The 22649-nt window shown below is 35.9% G+C and overlaps 1 protein-coding gene across 10 annotated transcripts in view; it reads right to left on the minus strand.

The window, feature by feature from the left end:
• Positions 1-1141: 1141 nt before the first annotated feature.
• The window catches only part of PTPN3 (protein tyrosine phosphatase non-receptor type 3), a 291839-nt gene continuing 270331 nt past the window's right edge, over positions 1142-22649 (minus strand). For all 10 annotated transcript variants that reach the window (XM_074208223.1, XM_074208222.1, XM_074208224.1 and 7 more), the window contains 5 exons: positions 21951-22097; positions 19442-19570; positions 13617-13762; positions 11730-11865; positions 1142-4690 (listed from right to left, as the gene is read on the minus strand). In XM_074208223.1, coding sequence (XP_074064324.1) covers positions 4613-4690; positions 11730-11865; positions 13617-13762; positions 19442-19570; positions 21951-22097 — 636 coding nt within the window. In that variant the 3' untranslated portion in view covers positions 1142-4612. The remainder of the gene's footprint in view (positions 4691-11729; positions 11866-13616; positions 13763-19441; positions 19571-21950; positions 22098-22649) is intronic.

Below are 22649 nucleotides of genomic sequence, written 5' to 3' on the forward strand. Positions count from 1 at the left end.
GTTATGCTTGGTATCAGATAATAGTACTGCAGCCAACTTGCTGCATTGCAGCATCTTAATTTCTGAAGGCATGCTCAGACTTTTGATAGCAAAGAGAGCTGAGTATAGGGTGTTCTTTCTTTAGAGTTACATTAAACAGTATTCACGTTCATGAGAAAGTCTCATACACATTTATTATAAATTTCTTTAGTTTTTCATACCACTGTGATTTAAGCTTAATTTGAATTCTCAGCACTATTAGCATTTTTTCCATCCTATTGTCTAAAGATTCAGTGTTAGCCCTCAAGGGATACATATATTGGCTTAAAAAATCATCAATGTTACATAGCATTAAATCTTCAAATTAGTTGTGACTAATTTATGGGACTTATTCCAAATGGCAGGAATTAAATAAAGTCGTATATAAATGTTTTTTGATGCTTTTAAAGAAACAAAATTCTTATTTCCTAAGGACTTGACTGCCCCATACTCCATGTCAAACTACATTTTTCTAACCCAATACCAACAAAGATATTAAATCTTCATTAACTCTATAGTATATTAAAACATGCCCAACTGTTACTCAGAATGCTATCTTTGACACATGAAGCTCATATCCACAAATCACTTCCAATTCCTCATTTCTATCCAATTTCCAAGGTAAAGAATTTGTTCTGATTCCAAAGTTCATGACTAAAATTCCCAGTCCTAATAGGTGTAGGTATAAACTAAAATTTTAAATTACAGAATTCAATATGCAATTTTTATTTATTTTGTGGATTCTGCCCTTCCCCGTTAACAAATTCTGACCAAAAAAAATTGCTACCTTATGACCTGTGATTTTTGGGTACTATTATTGATTTTTTATTTATTAAAAAATCAAATCTGTCTCATAAGGAAGCATAAAATATGCATTTTTATCACAGTATCATTGAAGATCATTTTTCTATTGGCAGTACTCAGCTATTAATAGCTGAGTACTGCCAAAGAACTTTTAAGGTTTATTAAAGCCCCTTTACATTCATGGTTTCATTTGATCCATGGATATGAGTAAATAAATCAATTAATGAAAGAAAAAATGTTTAAATAACCACAGGCCAAACACTGTAACTATACATATTACAAATAAAAAAACCCCAAACCCCCCCCCCCCCCCCAATAAACGGAAATCAGTCCTTAACCTCAAGGAGCTTACACTCTTAATTGGGTAGAGAGTATATAAAAGAAAGTTCAGCTCCAGGGCACATGGAAAGAATCAGAAGTCCTAAGGAGGCAACAATGGTGTGGATTCCAAGTTCTAGAAGTACTTAAATGATATAAGAGTGTGTGTGTTTGTGCATATGTATTGGGGAGAGGGTGCCTGCTCATTCCCCCATTCCTTTTTTTTTCTTTTTGAGAACAAATTAAGATAATGGAACTTTTTACTCTTGCTCCTCCTGGCAAGAATATGTTGTAGTAAGAAAAATCAAGATATCAAATATTTGTGGCAACTGAGTTAGCTTGCAGGTGATGAAATAAAACATTTTGGATTATCAGAATTCTTTCAAAATTTCCTTAACAACTACTGTGAAGAGAGTTAATAGAATACCTCAGAGTCAGAAAGACTTAGGTTCAAGACCTCCCAATGAAACATACTAGCTGAGTGACCCTGTCAATCACTCAAAGGTGACTTTCCAAGGTTCTAAGAAAAAGAAATGGTAATGATCTGCATCAGCCAAGGGGGTTTATCATGTGGGAATTCTCTATACCAATGAAATCACAGTCCCCTGTCCCTCTCCCCAACTACAATACTAACTTAGATCTTGCATCCTATTTGGACTAAGATGAAGTATAGGGGGAAGGGAAACAGATTTGGAATCATGAGTATTGGGTTCGAGACCCAGATCTGAAACTTTTGAGTTGTGCAACTTAGGTGAACCTCTCCTAGTTTTAATTTCTTTCACTGCAAAATGAGGATAAAAAAATTGTACCATATACCCCCCCAGGGTTGCTAAGTGGAAATACTTTGTAAAACTGAAAAACACTATAGAAATGAGATGTGTTATTCTCAAACCTTTCTGAAGCTAAACATTTAGTTATCATTTCCATTTTACAGGGTGGAAATCAGACACAGAAAGGTTAAATGCAGGAAGTTCTCCTAACTTATCCCAGAACTCTTTACTAAAAACCCATCTTGCTAGTCTGAGGTGCTAACATTTATGCACAGTTTGTTAAGGGGGGAAAGTTATTGAACACTGCTAGAGCTGCCAGCATCCAGAGAGTAAGGACAATATTACCAAATAACCTAGCATTTCTTCCGCTACCCTATTTTAAAATATTTGTGGAAAAAATGGGTAAATCATTTGAGCAAATGTGGTTGATCTATAGATACAGGTCTTAATACTTTTAGAAAAATTAGCTCCTGTTATATGCTTTAACCATTTCATAACTAAAGGAAACCTTTTATTTAGTTTAGAGATTGCAGAATATCAAAATGGCATCCTCATCACGAGGCATAATCATAGGAAAGCATCTTTATTTATACTTCTCATTAAGAAACTTGCTAGCTTCCTTTTTTATCAACATTTATAAATGTCTACATTGTATACCATATTAAGATCTTCAGATTATTTTCCTTAAATAATATTTGTTATAATTCTATTATATATATATTTTAAAAATTTAACAATATTATTAACAGAAACAGAAATTACAAGTAGGATGTGCTCAAATAAATTAATGTCAATGTTGTGTTTATACCATTCAGATGGTCTGATCCTCCCCTTTGAAATGAAACTGAGACCATTGTATTATGGGTAAGGTAAAAGTGTACACTTCCATATATATATATATATATATATATATATATATATATATATATATATATATACACATACAGAAACCTGTGTACACTTTCATATATATGTATGTATATATATATACAGAAACCTGAATTTTATAACTCATTCATAACTTGTATTAAATTGCCCCTGAAACACACACACACACACAAACACACACACACACACACACACACACACACACACACACACACACGTATACCCCTTGGGGTATTTGTGTTTCTCATGGTCAACTGGATTAAAAAATGATTTTTGGAACGGCCAAAGTTTGAATATTTCTACTGTATCATCCCCACACTAATAACACAGTTTTCCCCATGTCTAACAGTTTGAAGTAGCAGCAAAATGTTGAGTAGCTTCAGTAGTAGACATTTTCCAGTATTGGATTTTGAGTGCACAGTAAACAAGTCAGAAAGACAAGGTGACATAGTATCAATTCACAAACTGTATCTAACACTAATAAATAAATCCAAGAAACTGAGAAGACAAAATCTCAGAATCTAAGTTTAGAGTTTATAAGTAAAATAAAAATTTTTTTTCTGGTTTTCATATTTAAATAAAAACCAGAAAGAGGAAATGAGGGGGAGAGGTAAGAAGGGAGGCTTGGGAAACAATTCTCAAAAATATTAACATCTGAATGATTCAACACCTGAAGGCATTAAAAAATAATAAACAATGTTACACTTAGCATGCCTTGTTTATATTATATTAGACCTTGTATATCTATTGTATGTAGCGAATGAATATTCACTATTTACCAGTATCTGGTATTCTTTCTGGCATTCTTTCAAGGGTTGCTATTCCCTGAACTAAAACCCATCTTTTTAACACCAATCCTTTCCCCAGTGATACTTTATGATGGCAAATCTTGGAATATCATGGTAGATAACTCAGAGCAATCACAGGGTAAGTGTAAGAGGGCTGCAGCATATCACAATGATGATTTGAGTATAAAAAGTGGTATGAAATAGAACAGTGAGGGTATGAATGACAGGGAAAAGGGTGTGGGTCCATCTAACATGTAAGTGAGGCTGATAGACAATAGATGAGCTGGTGTACTAAGTAGTACAATGGTATTCACAAAATGTTAAAAAAAAAACAAAACAAAATAAAACATAAAAACAACCAAAAACCGAGGGGAAGGTTTTTAGTGCATTGGGTAGGATCCTCTAGAGAAGACATAAGCACAGATAAAAAAGTGAACAAGGTAAGAAATCATGGAGGGAGTACCCAGACCAACAAGATCACAGATCCACTGACAAATAGGCAGTTTTCAACGATGGACAAGAGAGTTAATTCTCTAATTGTTCCGACTCTTTCTAGGAGCCCAGAAATGTTTAGCCTTTAGTATTTTTTTTTCTCAAACAAAATACCTGATAAGCCTAAAATAACCAATGCTACTTAGTTTCTGAATGCTTAGCAAAATGATGGCTACTAGGGTTATTATGGCTGGGCTGCCTACAGGAAAGTCTTTTAAAGGCAAGTTAAGACAGAGGCCATGAGTTTTCACTTGAGTCTTTTTTTCCTTTTGATTATTTCTCCAGTGGCTAACAGCAGCAAGTTACATACCACTGAAGTTTTTGTCCACATATCTGCGTAGGAACGGTATTACACATAACCGCATGCACGCGAATCTATGTGTTCTTATATACAAGATGCTTTTTTTCCTAAGGAAATTTAAAGTGCCAGAGTTCAAAGGTTCTCTCTTCTTATAGCCTCTGTGGATCCATCTTGTTGACAGTCAGATGTATCTTGTTCCCAGGGCTGGTATTCTTGGGAAATGAACAGTCACGTTAGCTAGAATCAAGTGGTTGAACCAGACCATCTTTGTAGACACGAAGGATAGCTTCACAGACAAACTTGTATTGGCTCTGTGGAAGAGAGGGGAAAAAATGAAGAGCTTCTAGAAAGTTGAGTTATTTGCAGAGACCTAACATATGATGGTGCATGGATTAAAAAATCCGCTTTAGAAATTTTTCCTACAGGAAAAATCTTAGAAATCAAAGAAAGGGTCAGAGTTGGGATATCTGGCTCTGGAGTTAAGAGATATGCTTGCTTGGGGATCATCAGGTTGATCTGGGGCTCATTCTAAGGTCCATTCTAAGCCCCAGTCCTTTTGCATACCTGCAAAAGGAAGGGATAACTTGCTTTCCACAGTGACTTGATTTTGTAGGCCATTCCTTCTAAAGGGGTCAAGAAAAACATGCATACCTGTGAGAGCCTATCATTTGATTAAAATGCTTGATTATGAATAAATATGATCAGTTAAAATTATTAAAATTATGAAATGATGCCTGAAAATGGACCCACCCTAAAAGCACATATGTTATACCTCTCTTTTTTCTTTTTTTTTGCAAGGCAATGGGGGTTAAGTGACTTGCCCAAGGTCACCAGATAGGTGGATTTGAACTCAGGTCCTTCTGACTCCAAGGCTGGTGCTCTGTCCATTGTGCTACCTCTCTGCCCCTATGCCTCCATTTCTTTAGGAATTGTAGAAAACTACAGAGTGCTAGGGAAGGAAGTAATCTTGGAGGGTTAGCTATCACAACCTTCTTACTTTACAGATGGGAAAACTGAGGATTGGAGACATTATTGATATTACACAATTCATGATATAATAATAGTACACATTTATGCTGTGTTTTAAAATCTACAAATCTTTTTCCTTGTAACAACCAGTTGAAGAAGCTGGTTCACATATTACTATTTACATTCTGTCTATGAGAAACCAGAGAGCTTAGAGTAGTTAAGTGGTTTATCTGAAGTTGCAAAGTTGGTTAGAGATAGAGCTAGAGCTAGGAAGGTACTTCAGACCTTCTCATTTTACAGATAAGAAAACTGAGGCCCAGGAGTTTAAGTGATTTGTCTAAAAGAAATCTGAGATTAGGCAGACCCTCTTTGTACCTAAGAAGCTAGATCTTCAACCACTATCTGTAAAGAGCATGATAGAAGGGTTGGTTTCATGGAACTGCAGAGTATCAATCCAGAAATGGTATCCAAAAGTAGAGGTCAAAATAATCATTATAATATAATATAATATAATTAGAATTAATCAGGATATAATATAGAATTATAATATAATATAATAAGCATTAGAAATAATTAGAAAATATTATGTGGTAAGATTTGGCATTCCTTTACCCTTCAGCAAGCATCACACTAGTCATAATCACAATACATCCCTTTCAATGTTCTGGCTCTGAGAAGTACCATGTGCTTCCCTTCCCTGACAACAAACATAAGGGATTTGCCCTAAATACTTCTTTCTCTTAAAAAAGATTTATAGTTATATCCTCTATTACTATTTCTAAACCATTTTTATTCTGTTTTTAGCCCATACCACTACAGGAGGGTATGTTCTAAAAATTGTTTACTAATAATGTAAAAAATTTCTTTTATAAAGAAAAAATTAAATTAAAAAATTTTTTTTTGACTTAAAGGCATTCCATTCCAACTGCCCCTTGTAATCAGGTGACTTTGGAGCTAGTTCTGGCTCTGTTACTAATTCTGGCCAATTCAAAATTTTCTATGTTTTTATTTTCTCACCTGTAAAATAGATAAAAAAAAATTACCATCTTTCCTACTGACTTGAGGATCCAATTAGATAATACTTTTGTATTTGTATTTGTAGGTCATCCCTTCTAGAGAGGTCAAGAAAAATAAATATATGCACATGTGCACATGTGCGTCTTTGTATGAGTCTGTGTGTATGAGTGTCTCTCATGGATACTCTACTGTGTTTGCTGATGAAGCAGGGATAAATAAATGTCTGAGTGATTCCATTAGAGAAATGAGCTGCAGGCAAACAGATAATGCGAGTTTCAAGGAAAAACTGCAAAGAATTCTAGGAGAATTTCAGAAACAGAGGGTTGGAGGGCTAGCTACCACAACCTTCTGGACAGAGGCAAATATTCCAGTGATCTTCAAGGCATGTGTTATGTTATCTTCCTTATGAGTTGGTCCTCATTACATATCTATTATGAATGTAAGTTTTCTGATAGGGAAGAATGTGAAAGATCTGGAGTAACATCTCTTATTCATGGGTAAAGCAGTGGATTGAACTCTGGGTTTGGAGTCAGGAAAATCTGACCTCCGACACTTAAGCTGGGGGACTCTGGATAAGTCATCTAACTTCTATTTACCTCAGTTTCCTCTTTAGCAAAATGGGAATAATAATGCCAACTACCTTCCCAGAGTGCTGTGAGGATTAAAAATGATAATAATTTTAAAGTCCTTGGCATGTAATTATGCAAGTGTAAGTAATAATAATGTTATTCTTGCTATTCTGGGATATTAGAAAGAATCAAGACAGGGTAGAGAAAATAATTAAAGAAATAAAACAGGAGTTGTTTTTTTTTTGAGGGAGTTAGGGAACCTGGGTCGGTGTATCTTTTCCAGGCTGGTAATGTGTCCACTCACTGGCTGGCTTCCAATGTGGATCCCTTTGGAAGCTCCTGTCTGACCTGAACTGATTCAGCCCTCCTTAGCCCATTCCCTGTCTTCTGCCCTGCCTCCTCCCCTCCTAAAGATCCACTATATATTGGGGTTAGTCTTAGTGTACTTAGTCTAACTTAGTAGCTAGACACTGCTTCAGGTTTAGGCTTATTGTAGCTCAGAACTCTTGAGCCCAGTGATCTACCAGCCCCAACCTTCCCGGGACAAGGGATTAGAGATAAATGCCATTACACCTGGCAAGAAAATGATTCTGAAGAGCCAGAAGGGAATGTGTTTGCAAGAACTTGACAAAAGAAGTTAAATTACACAACAGGTATGAGGCATTGATTTATTTCAATGATAGTTGAAAAGAACTGAGAGGTAAAATACCATAATGGCTAGGGAGCTAGCTTCAGGGTCCAAAGACTGGGTCCATGGCCTGCCTCTGACACAGAGCAGCTGGGGGACCCTGGCTGGGCATGTCATGAAATCTCTCAGAGCTCTAGGCAACTTTGGAGCAGCTGCTAAATTGCATTAGTAAAAGGAACAAGGCTCATTGGGTACTGAAATTGTCCATACAGTTAAAAAATATTTATATACACATGAGGGAGAGGAGGGAGAGGAGGGAGAGGATGGAGGAGAGGGAAAGGAAGGACAGCAGAGAGGGAGGAAAGGAGGTGGGAAAGAGAAGGAAGGAGGGAGGGTGAGAGAAAATTAGAGAATTTTATGCCAACTCAAATCAAATCTAAATTTTGTAATTTGGTCTATTTAGAGCAGAACAGGCACTGAAGACAGAAAACTTGGAATTGAATGTTGACATAGACATTTAACAACTGTGTGACCCCAGGCAAGTCTCTTTGTCCCTCTAAGTTTTGGTTTTCTCCTGTGTAAAAATAAAGGATATGGGCCTAGATAACCTTGAGATAAACTCGTGGGCCTTCCCTGTACCTCATTCTTCCTTATGGGACGGCTTCTAAGGTTCCCTTTGGCCTTGAACTATGATCAAATACCACATTATTCATTCAATAAAAATACATTTTATATATACACACATGTGTGTATGTGTGTGTATATATATATATATATATATATATATATATATATATATATATATATATATATATATATGAAGAGAAAGGGAGAGAGAGAGAGGTATATAAGTCTGTATAAATACATAAACTGGAGTTCAAATCTGACCTCAGACATTTGGCTGGCTCACCCTGGACAAGCTGTCTAATTTCTAGTTGTGTCAGTTTCCTTTTCAGTAAAATGGGAATTCCAACTATCCTTCAAGGATTGTTGGGAGGATTAAATATGCTAATAATTGTAAAGTGCTTTGTATAGTGTCTTAGCCTTTAACAAACTTGGCAGGGCTAGTCCCCTGTTGTATAACTTTTCTTTTGTCAAGTTCTTGCCAACACATTCCCTTCTGTCTCTTCAGAATCATTTTCTTGCCAGCTCTAATGGCACTTACTCTAATCCCTGCTCTTGGAAAGGATGGGACTGGTAAGGCACTTGAGCTCAAGGGTTCTGAGCTACAGTAAGCCTAAACTTGAAGCAGTGTCAGCACTAATACTAACACTAATGTAGCTTATTATTTGTATGTGTGTGTGTATGTATATATATATGAATATATATATGTATATATGTTTAAATTGTCCCATGAACTAATACCAACACATTGTGCTAGGAAGATAGACAAAGCTTAGATGAGATTGGGTTCCTGTTCTCATGGAGCTTACTTCCAAATGGATATTATCACTAGATTGTATCAGATTTGAAATGCAAAATTTAAACAAGATATATAGTTCTGTCTTTCACATCCTATGGATTAGGGGCACAGTGTCCTCATGATCAGGAAACCTGTATAAAAATTTTCTGGTAATAGAGGTCTGAATTTTTTCCTTTTATGGGTTGTTTACAGTATATTACTACAAAATTTGGGTTGATATTACAATACTAACTTTTTCTGTGTCATTTACTTGCCTCTGTGTGTCATCTCTGGCTTTCACAAAACTCTCCCCCCCAATTCTAAATTTAATTTCTTATACAGGGCATCTAGGTGGTGCAGTGGATAGAGCACCGGCCCTGGAGTCAGGAGTACCTGAGTTCAAATCTGGTCCCAGCACTTAATAATTACCTAGTTGTGTGACCTTGGGCAAGTCACATAACCCCATGGCCTTGCAAAAACCAAAAAAACAATTTTATGCAAACCTGCAATGTATTCAGATCATAATGGGGAAAGTTGTGATGTGGAATGGATAAGTGTAGTCCCCTGTCCTCATGGAGCTTACATATAGGTTTTAACTGAATGCTTCAGTCCAGCTAATCCTGAGTCCTTATACTGGCATAAGATCCCCTCTTCTGGAGCTAGAAGATGATGGTCCAGGATTTCAGCTCTGAGAATTTGGGCTATCCCAAAAGTTAATCCTAGATATCCTAGCTACTCAAAGTTTTTCTCTGGCACAAGGGGAGTAGTGCCCTTTTTGGAGAGTTGAAGATAATTAAAGATAATTAAAATGATGGCCTTGGGTCACCTCTATAGCCTCCTTAGTCAATGAAGAACAAGAGTAAAATAAAGGGATTGGAGAAGTTGACCTCTGAGGTTCCTTCTGGCTCAAAATCTATATCCTAAATTCTCTACCATGTTCCCCTAGTTCCACAGGAAACTGAACCTATACATGTCTATGCTCAATAGCTTTGAGATATATAAGATAATGGGGTTACACAGCTAGGCAATTATTAAGGGTCTGAGTCTGGATTTGAACTCAGGTCCTCCTAACTCCAGGGCTGGTGCTCTAGCCTCTGCACCACCTAGTTGTCCTCAATAACTTTTCCAGAACCTAGGCACAACACTCTGCAGATAGTGGTCACTTGCTTAATAAAATGTTGAATGAACACTGAACACATAAGAGCTGAGCTGGCTGAAATTATCCTCTAGAATAGGGGCACAGCAACACAGGCAGGACTCAAAATTAAATAAATATAGGAGCTTTTTAGGAGCAATTTTAATTTTAAAAAATGTAATTAATTAAATGTAGTAATTTAAAAATTAAGTAATTAAATATAGTAAATGATGTCATAAATATCCAAATGGCCCATGGCAGAAGAAATGTTCCCCACCCCTTCTCTAGAGAAAAGGAGGTTACATCTATAATAGAGACATAAATAATTATTGAAATAATAGAGAATATTCTCCTTTTTCTGGGTAGAAAACATACTGATAGGGGGGGTGAAGAATGCAGAAAAATAGCAGCTGTAGTCCTAGGGGAAGAGGAAATCTGTGTTTTGCATCTTAGTCAGTTAATTAATACTCTGCCTGCTACTGTAGCTAAGAGGGGTATTTCCCTGTTTCAGGATCAATGAAATAAAGCTAAGAAGGGGGGTTTTCTCTTCTCTTTCAGGGTCAATATGAGTCCTTTCTGATAGTACACATGTTCAGATTTCTGAGTTCTAATTCAGAATATATTTTCCTCAAAGACACAATATTAGGCTTCTAGGCCAGCCCACAAAAGCCTAATGGACTCATAAGATTGCTATGCAAGTAATGGATTCTAATGCCACACTTTAGAAAATACCTTTGAACGAGGATTAAGGCAACAGTCAACCTCAGTTCCAGAGGTACAATGATAAAGGTTATTTGTCCAATTCAGGACCAAAAAAGATGACCCGGCTATACAACTAGACACATTTTTGGATATGGCTAAAGTGAGAATTTGTTGTGCTTGCTACATATTTGTTACAAGGGTTTTGTTTTATTTTGTTTTTCATTTGGGGGGAGGGGAAAAACCTATGAATATTCAGTGGTTTTAGAAGGGAAAAAAAATCCTGCTTTGTGGTGAGTATGAGAGAACTCATTAAACACATTTTTACAGACACTGGAAAATAAATTGGTAAATAAACAATAGCTAACATTTATATAGAATTATGTGTAGTGAGTGCTTCATGATTACTATCTCACTTTATCCTCAACAAGTCTGGGAGATAGATATCCCCATCTTATAGAAGAGGAAATTGAGGCAAAGAGAGGTTGAGAGACTTGCCCAAAGACAAATAGCTAATAAGTGTTGCAGACCATAGCTGAACTCAGGTCTTTCTGATTCGAGGTCCAGTGTTCTATCTGAAGAAAAAAAAAATCTAAGGATACAGTTTGTTTTCAAATTAGCTATTGCTTGCTTTCCTTGATGTTGCTCCTGGAGGAAAAAAGACTGAGAGAACCTTAAAGATACAGCTCACACTAATTAACTGAGTCTTATCTTCAGCTATCCAAGAAGGGCATCACTTCCTTGGTGCCCAAAGCAGAGAGGAGCTAGAAAATGAGGATAAACTTCTGGGCCAGCCTGAATTCTCTGTTGAACAAAAGCAAATAAAATGGATATTTCCCAGAAATTTTTAACTTATCAAAAATTCAGTGTGAAAACATTTTAGCAAGGAGGGCTTCACATGATCTGGAATTAGGTTAGTATTCTAACTCACTGATGTCTGCACCATCATTGCACGCTGGTCTCTCATTTTCCGGATAATATCCAATGGATAAACAGGCTGGCTTCTTTCAATTAAACACATGGCTGTTTCCATAGTGACCAACACACCAGTTCGACCTATTCCAGCACTAAAAAATGAAAAAAGGAAAGCAAAAGCACATTAGGAAGACAGGTTTGGACTTGGAATCACTGGAATGCCATAGTTTAAATGCCATATCATTCTAAAAGGAAAAAAAAATCCTTTGGAACTGGGGGGCATGTTGAAAAATGGATTCTTTTTCACGTTCCAGTTGAATAAGTTAGTTCCTAAGGTTCCTTTCCATTTTGAGATTCTATGAGATAACTCTAGTGAGTATTTATTCATAGCATATACTCAATGTGGGTGTTTCCAGTTATTTGGGAACTCTAATTTTATATATTATGTGTAGGCAACTCTCATGACAATTGATGCAAATTCTAATAACATTTATAACATAAAGAATGACCTTGAAATTATGAGGATTTGGGGGAATAAATTTTCCAATTTATTTAATTGGAGTAAAGAATTCCAATTAGACTATTTTAGTTTGTTTTTTAGTTGTTTTTTTTTCCAAGGCAAATGGGGTTAAGTGGCTTGCCCAGAGCCACACAGCTAGGTAATTATTAAGTGTCTGTTCCTGGATTTGAACTCAGGTACTCCTGACTCCAGGGCCAGTGCTCTATCTACTACGCCACCTAGCTGCCCCTAGTTTTTTTTTTAAGTGAACATTAAAGGTTAACTTTTTATGGTTTAATTTGTCTTTTGTAAAAGAGATAAATATCTTCTTTCCTTACATATGTATTATCCATTAGATTAAAGAATTAAAGTATATAAACAGAAATTTTTTTATGGTTTCAAATTACAGTAGGAATTATTTTATTATCCATCTAATGATCCTTATATCTTCATATGAATCACAGGGATTTGTATTTTATAGTTTTCTAAATCTTGTTAAGTATTTTTTCACATTATAATTTATTTTAAACATTCTTTTAGCTTTTAATTTTGAATTCCAAATTCTCTCTTCCTCCTCCACCCTTCCACACCAATTGAGAAGGCAAGCAATATCAATTATACATGTGAAATCATATAACATATATTTCTATGTAGTGCTATATATATATATATACATATATATATATATATATATATATATATATGTATGTATTTAAAAAGCAAGAAAAATAAAGCAAGAAAAATTACACTTCAATTTGCCCTCAATAGTTCAACCTCTCTAGAGGTGGATAGCATTTTTTCATCATGAGTCTTTAGGATTTGTCTTGAATCACTATATTGATCAGAGGAGTCATGTCTGTCACAGTTGATTAATATTACAACACTGCTATTGTTTACAGAGATCTCCCAGTTCTCCCTTCACTTTTCATCAGTTTGTATTGAGTCTTGCTATGTTTTTCTGAAACCACCCCCCTCATCATTTGTCATACGCCTACAGTACTCCAAAACAATCATCTACCACAACTTGCTCAGCCACTTCTCAATTGATGAATAGCCCCTGATTTCTAATTTTTTTCCAAAACAAACGGAGCTGTTATAAATATGATTGTACAAACAGGTCCTATTCTTTTTTCTTTGATCTCGTTGCAATACAGAACTAGTAGTGGTATTGCTAATCAAAGGGTATGCACATTTTTATAGTCCTTTGGACACAGTTTCATATTGTTCTCCAGAATGATTGGATCTTAACACTATTCTTATTAAGTATTAAGGAGATTACTGGGTATAGAAAGTAAAAATTTTCATGTCTTTCTAGGAGTCAAGATTAACACCATAAACTGAATATTAGTCTTGGACTTCCCTTTCCTTTCCCACTCCCACACAAATTTATTTTAAACTACATACCTGCAATGAACTAAAATAGGTTCATTTTCCACTCTCATTGCCCTCATATAGGTTACAAATTCCAAAAAGTCTGTCGAGTCCTCAGGAACTCCATGATCAGGCCACGCAACATACTGGAGATGAGTAACTCTGTGTTCTTCTCCTGTCTGTGATGGAAACAGATGTTCTTTACTTCAGATTCTAGAAAGATTAAGTGACTTCTCTATGGTCACATAGCTACACTAAGTCAGAAGCAGAAGCTGAACTCAAGTCTTGCCATCTCCAAGGTTAGCCCTCCATCCACCAAACCACATTTTTTACTCAGCATTTTCACAGTCTTTTTAAAAAATATTTATTTATTATTCCAATTATATGCAAAATAGTTTCCAACATTCACTTTTGTAAGATTTTGAGTTTCAAATTTTCTCCCTCCCCTTGACAATGAGTAATCTTACATAGATTACACATGCATAACTATTTCATAGGACTTAACAGAGTCATCACATGATGGACATACAGCATTGAGGCTAGGAAGACCTAGATTCATTTCATGTGTCTGATACATTCTAGCTGTATGTGACTCTGGGTAAATCTTTTAGTTCTTTAGGCAACTCTCTAAGATTATAAATGGCAAAGAGGGTGCCAACTAGCCTTGGTGGACAATTTCCTTACTTGGGAGTGTCTTACTATTGAAACTCAGTCCCCATAACTAGCCCTTCTATACTGAAGAAACTGCAAACACTAAAACACTTGATAGAAACTGTTCCTAACCATAAAATTCCATTTCAATGACTGTGATTAGCCATTAAACATTGACTGGTTTGAAGCATCTAGTCCCTGTGGGTGGAGATGAAGTTTGAAGAAGTATCTGAGATCAGATTGGAATTCTAATCTTTCTGACTCCAAGTCTCAGGTGTTATTTACAGTGTTACTTACCTGCCCCAATGAGGTAGAAAATTTTATAGTGTATCAAAAGTAGGAATATTATTTTCCTCAATTCATATTCAAAACCTGACAGAGGACTTTGCCCTTATTTGCTTTCCCTTCATTCTACTCCAACAACCACCTATGGTGGCACAGACAACAGCCTGGAGGGAAGACTGACATCTTATCATTTGGATGAGTTGGGAATCACCAACTATAAGCCTTCTGGTGCTTTGAAGGACCACCAAGCTTTACCACCATCCACCTTGTCACTGTGTCCTGAAGTTCTCCAAACCAAAGAGACTTAAGAGGCAGAATGAGCTCTGCCTTATGCTCTCCAGACTCCTGGACACTGTCACCTGACCTGCTTGTAGTGAAGGATTCTTGGGCTTTCCCCCTTGCTTTGAACTTGAATATGTTTTGTTTACCTTGGTTAGAATGCTAGTTCCATAAGAGAAGGAACTCATTTTTTAAAAACCTATTTGTATTTCCAGCATTGAGCCCAGAGCTTGAAACATGCATTTAATAAGTGATTTTTATTTCATTTATTCAATCCATCATTCATTTTTCTATTCATAAATTCAGACTCAGAATATTTAAGTTGTATAATTCACAGCCAGGAAATGTCACAGCATTAATTTGAATTAAGGTCTTCCAAGTCCCATGCCCCTTCCATCATGCCACACAGCCTCCCTGTATTGTTGTTAAACTCTTGGAATGTTTGCCAAAGAATATCATGTATATCTAAGGCTTTTCTTCAAAGATGTTTCTCTGTAGTTCCTTCATCTAATCCTTGCATAACATGATTTCATCATCTTGCATTAATGTCCTTCTTAAAGCAAGATGGCCAGAACTGAAAACACTACCCCAAATGGGTTCTAATCAGGTTAGGCTAGAGTATGATTATCTTCTCACTCATTATGGACACCATGAGTTCAGTCTAACATCTTATAGTCTTTTTGGTTGCCATACCATGCTGCTGAGGGCAGCTAGAACAATGGATAGATAGATAGATAGAACACCAGGTCCTTGGGTCAGGAAGACCCAAGATGAAATCCAGTCCCATGGGCAAACCACTTGACCCTGCTTGCCTCAGGTTCCTCATCTGTAAAGTGAGCTAGAGAAGGCAATGACAAACCTCTCCAGTATCTTTTTCAACAAAACCCCAAATGGAGTCACAAAAAGTCAGACACACTTGAAATGACTGAACCCCCCACTACTACAACACTGCTGACTTGTACTAAGCTGGTAACTCATTATATGATCAAATGATTTAAGATTTGTAAAAAGCACTTTTACATAGTGCTTGAAAACAGTAGGCACTAATATAAATTCTTATTCCCTTCAACCCAAGATCTTTTTTACATTAATCATTTTTAAGCTATATGGCCCCCTCTCCAATTATATAAGACAAAGGCAAACAGCAGACCACTGCTTACCTATGTGGCTCCAGAAGATAAGACAAATGGGGCTTATACAATGGCCCTTCAAGGAACACACATAATTTCAGACATAACCTGCTGGGTATCCTTTCAGACAGTCAATCAGCCTTTGCCGAGGGTCTATTAGGTGCCAGACATTGTGAAAAACACTGGAGATACAAAGAAAGGGAAAACAAGGTCTCTGCCTCAAAGAATTCCTATTCAAATGGACAGAGAACTCAAAAAGAAGGAAGGGAAAACCCCTTCCTACTCCTACTGCTCTGCTGTTTGAGAAAACAATTTGTTTACCACTGCTGAAACTCATATTTAAATAGTCTAACCAGACCCATGGGGTGAACTTGCCAAATGCTGTTTCCTGGAGTCCTCATTCCCAAGTTTATTGTTTCCTTTCCCTACATGCTGTGGATAAGTGCAGGACATATTCTTATCCTTTATTAAATTTAATTTTGTGAGTCTCATCTCAGCAGGATCTTTCTGAGTCCTAATTCTGCCATCCAACATGCCAGCTATCCTTTTCAGCTTTGTGTCACCTGTGGATCTGATAAACAATGCTTATTAAATTTGCAGATGACAGACCATTAAGGAATAATGCTAGAGACCTCCTTCCAAGTTGACAGCAATCCATTAATCAACAGTTTTTAAGTAGCATCATTCAAATGGCTACAAATCTGAACTAAACATATTAGTACCAAGAAGAAGCATGACACAGTGCATAGAATCCTGGACCTGGAGTTAGAAAGACCTGAATCTGGCTTCAGACACTCAGTAGTTGTGTGACTCTGGACAAGTCACCTAACCCTATTTGCCTCAGTTTTCTCATCTGAAAAATGAGTTGGCAATCAGCAAAATGGCAAAACATTTCAGTATTTTTGCCAAGAAAGCCCCAAGAGGAGTCATGAACAGTTGGACAAGGCTGAGGATGACTAGACAACAAGAATACTTGTTAGCTGTATGACCATGGGAAAATCACCTAACTTAGCTCTCAGTTTTCTCACCTGTAAATGGAGATAATAATATTTATAGCATTTTCCTGACGTGATTGCTGTGAGAATCAAAACAATCAGGTATATTAAATGTTTTGAAAATTTTATAAATGTCAATTATCATCATCATTCAGGCATGATTCACCATCTTGTCCTTAAGAATATTACGAAGAATTGTTGGATAGGTAAATATGCATCCTAATCTGCAAACAAAACAACCATCTGCTGATTCTAACACAACTAAAATTTAATTAACCAAATAGAGTCTTTCCCTAAATCTTCTTGATGAAGGAAAAAACTTCTTATAGTGGGATCATTTCTTTAGCCATGGATGAGATGTCAAATTTTGGCTGCTAATTTTCACTGATCACTTTGAGTACAGCTTTGTCTCAAATCCTGTAAAGTGACTACTATGTATTTGAATTCATACAATTTCCAGTAATTATTATATACTATAAGATAACTGGTCCCAACCGTATCTGGATTGGTATGATGCAACCACTTAAAGGGATCCAGTTATCAGTACTAATGAGGATCTGATTGTACTTCCTACAAATGCTCCTCAATAAGGTTGGGGTGCCTCATGTGAGCAGTTAGGTTAATGGACTACATAAATCTATATCTCTGTAAGAAGAAAGCTAATCAGTCATCTCTTGAATAAGTAACCAACCTAGTTCTTTAAAAGGAAAAAATTGCAGAAAAAACCTTGAAGCCTAGAATCAATAAGATGGAAAAAAATTAACTCCCACCCCTCCATTCTGATAAACCTATTGTACTGTAAACACCTTTATCACTTCTCTGTGGAGTAACTATAAAGTGGCACACACTTTGCTTTATGTAAAAGCTTAAATACAGAATTTCTTTTAGGAGCCAACTGCCTTCTACCAATCTACTATATGTTTTACTTTTGCCCTGCAGGTATCTGTTGTCTCTGTTGTCATGTTTCCTTGTAGGACTGGACAGGGAAATTATTACCTGGATCTCTGAGAACTAGCTCATCAAATATGGCATTAGCTACAAGGATCCTTTTAGGAGGGCTTCAGGTATTCAGCGATGTTCATGATTCTATGATATCACTTGACATGTCTCAGATTTCTTGGTTGCCTTGTTGGTTCAGGTCTTACTGGACTATCCAGTCCAGGGGGCTTCTTAACCTATTTTCTTTTTTTTTCCCCGTACCCCTTTGGCAGTCTGGGAATTCCCATGGAACTCTTTCTCAGAATGTTTTTTTTTAAAGCCATAAAATAAACTAAGTAATATTGTAAAGGGTAGTGAAAATAAAAATACACTTTTTTTCACCCATCCAAGTGGATGGAACCTCTTAAATCTATCCTTAGATTCTTTTCACTTTCCAGACCCTGGGTTAAGAACTACTGATCTAGATAGGATTCTAGAGGGTTACATATTGTCTTGGAAAACCACAAAAAAATTTATCTATGTTGTGCTATGGTTTTATTTAATTTGTTAAACACTTCTGATTACATTTCTTTCTGGTTCAAGTCACACTTGGGTGGGCCACAGTTTATAAATCTGACACACTCTAGGGTGGTATGTTCAATATCTAGAGTTCAGGAGTTTGGATCTTTTAACTCTATGAAGGGTTTGTACTATAGCTGACTGAGGGGCAACAAAGAGCTTTTGGAAGTAATTTAAAAATAATAAAAACTCACATTATAGGTCATTCATAGAAAATGTTTTCCTTACAGCAAACTTCTGACTTAGGGAATGTCATAGTATTATCCTTACATTGCAGATGAAAAAATTGAGATTAGAGGAAATTAAGTGATTTGTAAAAAGTAACTGTTGGAGGCATGATTCAAATCTAGATTTCTAGATTCTAAGACAATACTCATTCCACCATACTTTACTCAAAAATGATTTATCGGAACAAAATCTTTTGAGATTTTATATATATATATATATATGCATATATAGCTTATCAATGCTTTAAGCATTGCATAAAATAGGCTATTTGATTTAAAATAGAAATACCTGAAATTTGCATAGTGTGTGTCAGAGCTTTTTTGTTTATACAACTATATAAACACATTGAGTGTATAAATCCTCCAAATTCCATTTTTAAGGTCCAAGTAAAGACTAATTTCTTATTCTTTTATTGTTCAGTTGTTTCAAACAAGTCTAACCCTTTGAGATCCTTTTTGGGTTTTCTTGACAAAGATACCACAGTAGTTTGCCATTTCCACCTCTACCTCATTTTACAGCTGAGGAAATTGAGGCAAACAGGGTTAAATGACTTGTCCAGGATTACATTATATTAGTGTCTGATGCTCAATTTGAACTCAAGAAAATTAGTTTTCCTGACTCTAGGACCAGAGCTACATCTACTATGCCACCCCCCTATACTTTATTCTAGAGAAGATAAAATCATTCATTCATTCATTCATTCCTAATCACAAATGAGCTAGGAGGAAATAAGAATAGATACTGAGTTATTATCCTCTATACCAAATACATTGTAAGGTCTGCCAATGTTTACCTCAATTTTTGTGACCAGCATTTCTCTAAAAACATAGGCAATGGTGCAAACTTCTGACTGACATTTGATACGAAAGTTCCCATATTCCATGACATCTGGAGGGTGGGGCCAATACTGATGACATTTGGTCTACAAAAGCAACAAAAGAATGAATTAGCTTTAATTCATTTTTCAAATGAGTCAGATCTTTTTGACAAATTATAATGTATGTGCAACTTACAAGATTTCACCCTCATCAGCAAAATGAGGGGATTGAGTTATATGACTGTTGTTGTTGTTTTGGCAAGACAATCAGAATAAAATGACTGGTCCAGGGTCAATCAGCTAGTGTCAAGTGTCTGAGGTCACATTTGAACTCAAGTCCTCCTGACTCCAGGGTCATTGCTCTATTTGCTGCACCACCTAGCTGCCCTATAAGATTAACATTCCCTGCAGTTTTAAATCTACTACCATCCTCACAGCAGTGACTCAAGTACAGATGAGAGGTAGAAAATAATTATAGGATTTCACCATCTTGGGACTGTATCACCTTCATAATCCAGAACATCCAAATTCCTCTAAGATTACAACCTTCTATACTTCCACCTTCTCCACTCATACTAAATAAATCTATTCTTTTGACTTGAGGTCTGTTGATTCAGTTCTATTTTCCCATTCATCTCCCTGATGCTCTAGCTTCACTCATCTCAATATCTAGCCTTGACCTCATCATCAGCCATCATCAGTATTCCATTAGTGAAATCCCTAGTAAAATCCAGGGATTTACTAGTAAAATCCCTCAATGCACTGGGCCTTTCATCAGTCTAAACTATAAATATTATCCCTGGGAAGCTCTTAACTATTTTTATTCTTGCTTATAGACTTATGAATGTTTGCTCTTTGCCTATTTTTAAAGTCCAACTTAAATGCCATTTTCTCCCCAGAAATCTTTGCCAAAAAATCAATCTTCATTCCTGTCTTCCCTGCTTCAGCTTCTAATGACCTTCTCTCCTTGTGATCACAATGCACTTTTCCTACTACTTCAATATAACTGCCATGAAATATTTCATATTATGGAAATCTGTGTTGTTTGTACTAGCCACTTATTAAACTTTCAGGTCCCTACCACAGTGCTTTGTGCAGAGGAGTTATTTAATCAGTATTTGCAGAACTGATAAGACTCTGGAGAACAAACTGGTGATTAGAACACCTGCCTGCCTTCCATGGGGTAGCCTCCCCAGACAAGTGACAGGAGTGTCTGATGTCTCTGTTGACTCTACAAATACCACTTCTCATACAGAAGGGTATTTGTCACTCACTACCTGACAGATCACAAGAATTTACTTTAAATTAGATTAGACTTCACCTGAGGATTACAACAGTTGCAACTTAAAATTACAACTGCTTTGGCCAAAACTTCTTGGTTCCTTATACTGGTTCAAACTCTTAGCATTTAATGACACTTCAAGAGGTGGTTTAACTACAGAAGAATAGATATTACACTTTTGACATTTCTGTTACAATGGATTTTACTACTTTTATCTCTGAAATAAAATACCATAAATGTCCCCACCAATATTATTTATTGTTCTTGGGCAGCTAGGTAGAGAGAGAGTGTCAAATTTGATTCAAGAAAAATTCATCTTCCTGAGTTCAAATATGGCCTTAAGACAGCTATTAGTTGTGTGAGCCTAGGTAAGTCACTTAACTCAGTTTGCTTCAATTTCCTCATCCATAAAGAGAGCTGGAGAAGGAAATAGCAAACCACTCCAGAAAACCCCAAAAGAGATGACAAAGCTTCAGACTTGCCTGAAATGACTGAACAACAACAACTCTATATGAATGTTTTGGAACTCAAGTAAACAAGAAGAAAAATGTAAACAAATATCCTACCTATGAATATGATTATTTAAAATTCTTATTAGAGTAGGGGGATATTATACCCATCTGATAAGAAACAAAAATCCATATTTATGCTGAAGAAAAGAGGGAAAGAAGTTAATTTCTTTTTTTAAAAGAAGTTAATTTCTTAAATATACAGGCAAATCATAACAAAAACACTAAAGATTTCCCTCCCCCTGCTTTCACTAGTGGAGTGCAAGACTTATGTTAGGAAATAATGAATCATGTTTGTAAAGCATCAGTCATCATGGATGTCAAGGACTTTATAAAGAAGAAAGAGCTAACAATAGAATGAAACAGAATTCTAAACATGCAGCTAGCAGCTGAAAAATAAAATTTAAGGTATTTCAGGGGATTTAAAGTGACCAGAGGCCATCTATTCCAATCCCTTCATTTTACAATGAGGTCAAGTGATTTGTCCAATATAATAATTAGCAGAAATGATTTGAACTCAGGACCTGACTCTGATCCTTTTTTTTAATCTACCATGTTTTTCAACAAAACTCAGATAAAATCTCAAAATAATAACAGTATCTATGTGATAGCACCGAAACAAGCACTTTGGAAGTAAAAAAAGGTAGAATGAATGAGCTCATGTTCATTATGATATAGAAATAAAGACACTTACCCGTCCTCGTTCTGTGAGTGTGGTCAGCATGATGATAAGTGATAACTTATGATCCCAGACTGCTTGCCAAAAGTGTACACAGGTGTGTGGAAGGGGACCTTGTGTAGCAATATATTGGTTCACAATCTTCGTAGAAGGAATTTCCATCTAGTGAGAGATATAATTCATTAAAATTTATTCTGAACACAAAATGGACATGAAATTGAATTTCAAACCCGTTCACTCAGGTGATATCATGGACAATGTAATTTTTTGGTAAGATGATAATGGCAAAAAATCAATGTCAGTTTTCAGAAAGATTAATCATAAAAAAATCCTAAACAATGAAACTGATATTTCATCAAGTGTAATCTGCATTACTCTAGCCTATAGATAATCTTCAAAGGGAATCAAGATAATACTCAAAAGACAATATGTAGGCAGAGTACTAGGAACTATTTTAATGAATTTCTTGGATATAATTTGATATGGGTACAAATAGGAAAAGCAGTGAATTAAAAAAAAAACTAGGTTCAAGTTGTCTATTTACTATATAATCTTGATCAAGTGATTTAACTTTTTAGATCTGTTTCAACATCTCCAAAAATGGAAATAAGGATCCTTAGCCCTTGAGAGTCAAACAAGACAAATATGTACAAATTACTAAGTTAAAGACTAAAGAAATATAATGTATCACTTCTTATAGAATTTTCCTGTTTT

The sequence above is a fragment of the Macrotis lagotis genome, chromosome X (assembly GCF_037893015.1).
Source record: "Macrotis lagotis isolate mMagLag1 chromosome X, bilby.v1.9.chrom.fasta, whole genome shotgun sequence".
In the NCBI taxonomy this organism is placed as follows: Eukaryota; Metazoa; Chordata; class Mammalia; order Peramelemorphia; family Peramelidae; genus Macrotis; species Macrotis lagotis.